This window comes from Gavialis gangeticus, unplaced genomic scaffold (genome assembly GCF_001723915.1).
Source record: "Gavialis gangeticus isolate Ggan-Ray unplaced genomic scaffold, GavGan_comp1, whole genome shotgun sequence".
In the NCBI taxonomy this organism is placed as follows: Eukaryota; Metazoa; Chordata; order Crocodylia; family Gavialidae; genus Gavialis; species Gavialis gangeticus.
Window position 1 is genome coordinate 13,574,144 of NW_017729025.1, and position 8,600 is coordinate 13,582,743.

At 52.2% G+C, this 8,600-nt stretch overlaps 1 protein-coding gene across 1 annotated transcript in view; it reads left to right on the forward strand.

Moving 5' to 3' along the window:
- OTX2 (orthodenticle homeobox 2) overlaps window positions 1-3,122 on the forward strand; it is a 4,075-nt gene extending 953 nt beyond the window's left edge. Inside the window, exon 3 of the mRNA XM_019519996.1 lies at window positions 1,371-3,122. Coding sequence (XP_019375541.1) covers window positions 1,371-1,991 — 621 coding nt within the window. The 3' untranslated portion in view covers window positions 1,992-3,122. The remainder of the gene's footprint in view (window positions 1-1,370) is intronic.
- The last annotated feature ends 5,478 nt before the right edge of the window (window positions 3,123-8,600 follow it).

Sequence of the window (8,600 nt, forward strand, 5' to 3'; positions counted from 1 at the left end):
CTGCCTCCTTTCCCTCCCCCCCCAGCCTGGCCCTGGTGGAACAGGGCGCCCGGTCCCCTTCTGGCCCTGCCTCACTTGTGCACTTGGCCCAGAGGCGGCTCCGAGGGCCTGCTTCGGACTCCACGGGCTCCTTTGATGCCTGCCTGTGGGAGCGGAAGGGGGGAAAGGTGCAGGGGAAGCCTCTGGGGGTGCCCTTGTGAGCAGGAGGCTGGCGCTGGGGAGGAGTGGGTCAGATGCTGTCCCTAGGCCATTGCAGGGCTGGGCCAAGGGTAGTTGGGGGACACCTCCTCACACCCCTGATGGAAGGAGAGCAAACCTCTCTTCCTTCACCGCTTCAGCGGTCAGGTTTTATCTGAGCCAACTGCCTTCTCATGGAGGCCCTGCCCTCCAGGCACCTTTCCTGAGCCCCACGGACAGGTTATGCCAGTTAAATGGCTGCATTGTCACCTCTGAGGCCTTTCCCTAGGGCACCTTGGTGACCAAACCCTCCAGTGTCCATGCAGCCCGCTGCAGTCAGAGCAATAAGCTGAGGAAGGCTGTCCCGGCTGAGTGGTACCCAGGTGCTGTCAGCACTGGGTCTGTGGATGGCCAGCTGGGAAAATCCACAGGGAGAGGCGGCTCAAGGTCCATTATCTCTTCTTTTTCTCTCACCACTGAGCAAACTGGTTAGACCATGGGCCAAGGCTTTGTGGAGGCAAATGCTGAATAGCTTGCAGCTGGCAGTGCCTTGGAGAGTGGCGGAGGCCTTGCTGGAGGGCAGGGACGTGAGAGGTGGAGGAGACGGGAGCTAGTGGCAGCAGGCCTGAGCCCAGTGTGCCCGTGACACCAGCTCTGGGTGATCTGGTCTCCTTCAGAGCTAATCAGTCCCCCCATCCCATCCCTCATCTGTTAATCCCTGCAGGGCTCTGGGGGGGCAGGATGGCTGGGCTGGGCTGGGAAGGGCGGCAGGAGAGAAGGGAGGGGATGGCCGGTTGGAGGAACAAACAACGCACTTTTAAACACACATTTTTCTTTGTTTCCCTAATTGTTTCCTCCATTTATCATGCTCTTTGTTTCTAATTAAGGGCTTGACTTCAATAGGACTTAAGTGGGGGCTCCTGGGGCCCCCAGGCTGGCAAGCGTAGCAAATGGTGAGGGCTGTCGTTTCCCCCCCAAAAAGTGACCTTATTAAGCAGTTTGATTTGCCCATTTCTACTCGCTATTATTACTAATAATCCCAGAGAGCGGGACCCGCGGAGGCTTTCTTTAAACCAGCCCCGGCTAACAAGAGCTTTAATACAGGAGTCTGTGGGCACTCACCCCCGGCCCTCTCGGAGGTGTCACTCATGTCACTAATCAGAGGCTTCTCTCCCTCTCTCCTTGTTCTCAAGGTGTGGTTTAAAAACCGTAGAGCCAAGTGCCGCCAGCAGCAGCAACAGCAGCAGAATGGCGGGCAGAACAAAGTGAGGCCTGCCAAGAAGAAGAGCTCCCCGGCCCGGGAAGTAAGTTCCGAGAGTGGGACCAGTGGCCAGTTCAGCCCCCCCTCCAGCACCTCAGTCCCAGCCATTTCCAGCAGCAGTGCCCCCGTGTCTATCTGGAGCCCAGCTTCCATCTCCCCACTCTCAGATCCCCTGTCCACCTCCTCTTCTTGCATGCAGAGATCCTACCCTATGACCTACACCCAAGCTTCAGGTTATAGCCAAGGATATGCTGGCTCAACCTCCTACTTCGGAGGTATGGACTGTGGATCTTACTTGACCCCTATGCATCACCAGCTGCCTGGACCAGGGGCCACACTCAGTCCTATGGGTACCAATGCAGTCACCAGCCATCTCAACCAGTCCCCAGCCTCCCTCTCCACCCAGGGCTATGGAGCTTCGAGCTTGGGCTTTAACTCAACCACCGATTGCTTGGATTATAAAGACCAAACTGCCTCCTGGAAGCTAAACTTCAATGCTGACTGCTTGGATTATAAAGACCAGACATCCTCATGGAAGTTCCAGGTTTTGTGAAGGCCTGAAGGAACCCTTTGTGATAATAAAATAATAATAATAAAAAAACACGCTGGGCTGAACATTCCCGTTTTAGTCAGGTCTTGGTTAAATTAAAGAGGAAAAAAGAGAGACAGTTGGTGTGATCATATCCAGATTCATCTCCTGCTCAGAAGCTCTGGAAAGGAATAGAGTGGAAATGAAGGAAGAAGGCCTTAAGTGGACAGATCATCTAGTGAGCAGAAAGAGACAGACCAACCTGTGTTCTTTATAGTTTTAGCCAATTGTTGGGTTTCTTTGTTTGAAAGGAATGGAAGAGCATTCCACCTATGGGCCAGTTAAAATAAATTGTCTAGGTTTTTATTTCTTTTGTGTGTGTGTGTGGAAAGATCCTTCACCCAGAGGTTTCCAGTGTGTTAGCCAACCCTTGGTTAAAATCTTTGGAATGGACAGCATCTCTCTATCTTTCTCTCTCCTCCTCTCTCTGTCTCTCTCTTTCTCTTTCTCTCTCAAGCTCATTCAACTGTTTCATGCCCAACTTGCTAGTTGGCACTGAAAGACCTTGGTTCAGGGCTGTGTGGGTTGTGCTACTGATTGTCCTAGCTGCACTACTTTATTTAAAAAAAAAAAAGAAGAAATAATGTTCATAAGGAGTCAATATGTAGTTTTTAAGAGACAATCAGTGTGTGTCTTATATAAATGGTACATCTGTGGTTTTTAATCTGTGCTAGACTTCAAAACTGTGATCTCCTGTATTGTATGCAACTGTGAACTCCGCACCAGCAGGGGTTCTGCTGTGATTTAAATAGGTTATAATTATAAGTGAAATTCAGAGCAACTGAGTTACCTATTATCATCTTAAAAATAAAATAAAATAAAAAAAATCGCCTTGCACCAGAGGTGAGCTGCACTGAAACTTTTAACAACAAACTGTCTCTGAATGAAAGAGAAAGAACGAATACACACAAGGACACTAAACTCATCTGTAGTATCTTACTGTTGGCAGAGCAAGCAGTAAAAAATAAAACAGGACATTGGTCAATTGCTCTGACTTGATGAATTTAAACCGAGAAATTCATTGTCGTTTATGCTTGCAGATGTTAATTGAAAAAAAAAAAGATATATATGCATAAACCTTTTTTTTCCTGGATTTGGCAGATATGTATAATTATATTAAAATGGTTCTAGCACACTTGGTGGTGGTCTTCCATTTTAATTGTACGCAGTGAATTGCAGAAAGGGGGAAAAGCTATTTTTTTAAAGCAAAGTTTAAAGCGGGGAGGCAAATGTCACTGCTGTCCTGAGCGGAGACAAAGGATCGTTTCAGCTTCTTATCCCACTGAGTTTATTAGTTACCAACCTCCGACAGCTGTTTCCCTTTTTTTGTTTGGGGGGGTGTGTGGAAATCAGGGGTGATTAAAAAAAAAATCAGAAAATGTGCAGTAGGAATTTCAGGCTGGTTGGGGGGACAAGTAGGTTGATATTTTCTGAGGAAACAGCACAGGCTGGAAGATCAGTGCCCATCATCAACAGGGAAAAGCCGAAGACTTATCCCCTTTGGCCAAGGGGCTGCTCCTGTAAACTTTCTGCAGTAAGTGGGGATGGGTGGTGTGTAATGCGAATCTGAGAGTAATTCAGGCAGAAGTGATGGTTGAACAAAGGAGTTCGGGTGAAGTTTTAAAGGTGTAATTTTGAGAACCGAATACAAAGAGCCCTGGTCAGCTGCTGGGTTTTTTTGTTGTTGTTTTTTTTTTAAATTAGTCCCTTGGAAAAAAAATCTTTACCTGCTCTCTGCACCTTTCTCACACACAGCCGGGCAAAAACCAAGCAGAAAGGCTGTCAAATCATGATCGGTTTTTTAGTGCATTGAAAATAGACTTCCAAAAAAAAAAACCCCACAACAAAAGAGCAAGGAAGTTGAATCCCTGCATTTTATTTCTGTATCTCATACACCAGGCTGTCACATGCATTTTTTTTTTCAGGCTCTGAGGATGCTTCCGATCAAAAAAAGACCTTGTGTGTGTGGGTTTGTTTGGTTTGGTTTTCTTTTTTTCCTTCCCTCTCGGTTTGCTGAAGGATGGATGGGGTAGTTTCCTCCCTGCCCTGAAGCCCCTTGATCGCCACATTGACCAGACCTGATGGCAGAGTCACTTGCCTGCAGTTTCTATTCGTTAAAAGGAGCTAAAGGGAGCGACTTTCTCCCCAGACCTATGCAGTTTACCGCCTACATAATCTCTTGCTTATATTTCATGGCTTTTTTTTTTTTTAACAGTCTAAATTTATTGTATAAATGATGCAGGACCCAAGCATGGAAAATAACACATTGACCAGACCGGATGGCAGTGTCACTGCCCTGCAGTTTCTCGTATTTAAAGGGAGTGACTTTCTCCCCAAACCTCCAGTTTCCTGGCTACAACATCTCCCCGCTTACCTGTCATCATTTTGTCTTGCTTTTTTTTTTTTTAGTAGCCTAAACCCACTTGTATAAATGATGCAGGTTCCTGTACACAGGATGCAGGGTCCAACCACACTGCCCAGACCTGATGGCAGCATCACTCCACTGCAGTTTCTAGTAGTGAAAAGAAACTAAAAGGAGCAAATCTCTCCCCAGACCTCCACAATTTACTGCCTACAGCAGCGGTTCCCAAACTCTCACAGACCGTGCGCCGCCCGTTCAAAACCATATAACCTTAGCTACCACGGGCAAATGGTTCAGTTCAACCTTAAGTATCACCAGGAAATTTTGGTCATGTAAAGCCACTGTAAGAAATCTGTTAACACTACCACTGACAGGTCGTCTGCGTCCCACTGGTGGTCCCCGTGCGGCAGATTGGGAGCCGCTGGCCTACACGTCTCCTTTGCATTTCGCTGGATTTTTCTTTTACGAGTTTTATTTTAGCAGCCTAAAACCACTTGCATAAACCATGCAGGCTCCTGGAGAAGCGACGCAGGGTCCAAGCGTGGGAAATAACGCTCGGGTCTCACAGGTCCTTTTATTTTTCGGTTGCGCTGGCTGAGGCAGGGCAGAGGCACCTGTCAGACTGAAGGAGAGAGACAGAGGGGGCGAGAAGGGGCAGAAGCTCCCCGCACGGAGCGGCAGGAGGCGGGGGAGAGAGGCACCTTTCTAGCCTCACTCAGGGAGCGAGAGGCAGAGGCGGATCTGGAGCTAGGTAGAAAGCAAGAGCCCGAGCTGGAGCTCGCTGCCCCGCGCTGCAGACGAAGGAAGCGGGAGCCGGGCCGGGGCGCTCACCCGGCACCTGTTACTAATTAAATAATGGCGGTGGTGGGCTGCAGCTCGGGGCAGCGCCGCACCTCACACACTCGAGAGGGCACGAGCTCCGCCCCCGCCAGTACCGGGGCGGGGTGCCGCGGCTCTCGTGGCAAGCGCGAAGCAAGGCTGCGGGAGAGGCGGCTTCCCTGGGCCCGCCCGAGAGCAGAGACCGCTCGGGGCTCCGGACTCCCGACGGGACGTCCTGGCCGCCCCCCGCACCAGGACTCGAACCCGGGTCCCCGTGGGGCTCGGCCCTGCTGTTCCCATCACGCCTTGCGGGACTCGCCCCTGCTGGGCCCCATCACCCCCCGCGGGGCTCGGCCCTGCTGTTCCCATCACCCCTTGCGGGACTCGAACTCGGGTCCTCGCGGGGCTTGACCCTGCTGTTCCCCCATCACCCCCCGCGGGGCTCGGCCCTGCTGCTCCCATCACCCCCTGCGGGATTGGAGCCTGCAGCCCGGCTCCTTGCCCCCACAACAGGAAGCTCCGGCCCCCGCTGCTGGGCTTCAAACCTCCTGCCCTACTGCAGCTCCTCCTGGGCCCCGTCTGCAGCAAGGCCCCCAGTCTCAAAGGAGAGACCAGGCCAGGCAGGTCCTGGGGAAGTGGCCTGGCTGCAGCACGGCAGTGGCGCCCTGTGCTCTCACCCAGCCTGGCCCACAGCAACCCACAGGCCAGTGCAGTAGGAGGAGGAGAGCTGCCCCCTGGGCATTGCTGCAGACAGTGATGTAGCCCCTTTCCCAACCTGGGGAGAGCACCTGCAGCCCGGCCTTGTGGCTATCCCAGGAAAGCTCTGCTCCCCATCCAGTCTCAGCCCTTATCCTGGCTAGCTCGCCAGGTCCAGGACCAACCAAGAGCTTGGGGTGCAGAAGGTGTGTGCAGAGGGGACAGGCAGCCTAGCCCACCCCTCTCCTGGGCAGGCCCTGAGGACAGCCTCACCCTGCCTCCCCTGCACTGTGGGGTTCCAGGAGGAGATCAGTTGGCCCTGAAGCTGCAGGCCCAGCCCTCCGGCCCTGCCCACAAGCAGAGGGGCCCTGCCCAGTGCCCTGGGAGAGGGGAACTGGGGCTGCAATCATCCACAGCCAGTGCAGCTTGCAGCTCTGCACTCCAGGGCCTGCAGCATCCGTCCTCGAGGGGTCAGATCCCACTGCAACGCTAAGCCCAGGCTGGGCTGAAGCTGGGGAGAGGGTCCCTGCCCCCACAACAAGCCCTTCTCAGCACACCCCCATACTCTCAGGTGGAAATAACCAGGTGGAGAGGAACCTGCGAGCCGCGGGCATCAGCTCTTCTGACTGCATCAGAAGAGCTGCTCCAGGGGAGGCAAAGGCGAGGTGCGACACACCAAGCTCTCTGTGGTGGCTGTGGATCCCTCCCCCAGTGTCCCCAAGAGCCCAGCTCTGCTGCTCAGTACATGTGGAAACCAACCTAGAAAGGAAGCTGGGCCCGGACCTCCTGCTAGATGCCATTAGGGACAGGGAACCGCCAGCAAGTCCAGCCTCCCGTCCTAGCCAGGCATCGCCATCACCACGACTATCATCATCATTCTGGTTGTCATCATCATTCTGGTCATCGTCATCATCGTCGACATTATAGACATAGCTATCACCATCCTCCAACTGAAGTTAACAACCATCTTAATAATGATGACACCCCCATTTACAGCCATTCCCAATAGACCAGCAATGCTAACGAGGGCTGGCCTTGTGCTAGGCCCCCTAGCGAGGTAGCCCAGCAGGGGTCAGGATCCCAGCTCCTGCTCCCCCAAGGTACGTCAGAGGGAGCCAGCCTCCCTGCAGGGCGCCCTGTTCAGTAGCAGAGGCATGGCCCTCTCCTCGGATCTCCGCTGTGTACTTTCATCCCCCCTGCACCAGCAGGACACAGTCCCTGCACCCCCTGCACTACCTGTACCTGGTGTGCTGAGGGTGTTGTGCCTGCTAGTTGTGCTGGTTGTGGGAAGACGATCTTATAAATCAGAAAATCATAGTGAGGCAGGGCTGGAGGGGACCTCCAGAGGTCATCTAGTCCAACCCCCTGCCTGAGACAGGGTCATCCATATCCAAACCATCCCATACAACCCATCATCTAATCTCTTAGCAAAGCCACAGTCAGCCCTGACACAACACAAGTCACAGCCCTGTGTGCTGCCTTGAGTTGGTCACAGCCCCTTTGGACCCTGAGGCTCCTGGCCCATTACAATCTCCTTACATGCAAATGTACAAATGCCTTGATAGCGGATTACCTGCTCTGAATGGAGGGTGCACGCGCTGGAGCAGGTGCTAAGCAGCCAGGCCGGAGCACTGGGGCAGGCTGCGCCACTTAGGAGCAGCTTATGGCCAAAGGCTGCTTAATGGGTGAGGTGCCCTGGGAAGGAGTGGGCCAGGAGAGTTGCTTTTGGGGTCCCCCTTTCCCCTGACTGGAAAGAAAATGCATCTTAATCATCCCAGGTTCTTAGGCTGGAGATGCTCTTCTTGAGCTGAGAGGGGTTGAAATAACCATCTCCCCACTCTCTTCCTTACCCACGTTGTCTGCCGAGACTGCCCCTGGCATGGCAGAGCTCACCTATACCCAAGCCAGCACTTGGTGCTGCCAATTGCCCAGGGCGTACCTCACCCCAAGCTGGTGTCCTGTATCCACTGGGAGAGATGGATCGCAAGGACACGAAGCTTGGATGTGGGGTTTCCTCCAAAGACAGTGAGTGAGTTGTCTTCCAGGGAGCAAAAGCATCCTGCTTTTTGCTAAGGAATGAGAATGGTTTATAGTAAACAAGACATCCTGGGCTGCGGGGGATGTGGGTGCTGCTCTCCTCCATCCCAACTGCAAGAGGCCCAGCACATGTACACCCATACACACATGTATGAGCATGTATATGCACATATGCATAGGTATGCATATGTCTATTGGATGCATGTATAGTTTTCATATATAAAAAGGTATACATATATAGTATGCCCCTTATGTGGCCTCTATAGATACAATATGTACAGACACACACTATAAATATACATACACTTCACATACATTTTTCTATACTTTGTATAAGCACACATCATTGGTCATCACTGGCAATCCCTTGATTCAAAGATGAGATCATGATCAAGATGAGCCTACCATGGCTCACTGATGGGTCTTCAGGTGACTTGAGTCTAATCTTTGAGCCACAGAGACATCTGCAGATGTTGCAGTTCTTTCTTCAGGGGAGAGTGGACCATAGGCTAGGATTTCTCTCCTTTTTCTTCCTCCATAACTACATAATGTACACATAAATACTGTGTGCACTATATACACACACAGAGGCATGCAGGCTGTTCACACACAGTGTACATGCATGTGCATTATACACGTACTGCACTCTCACCTTGCAC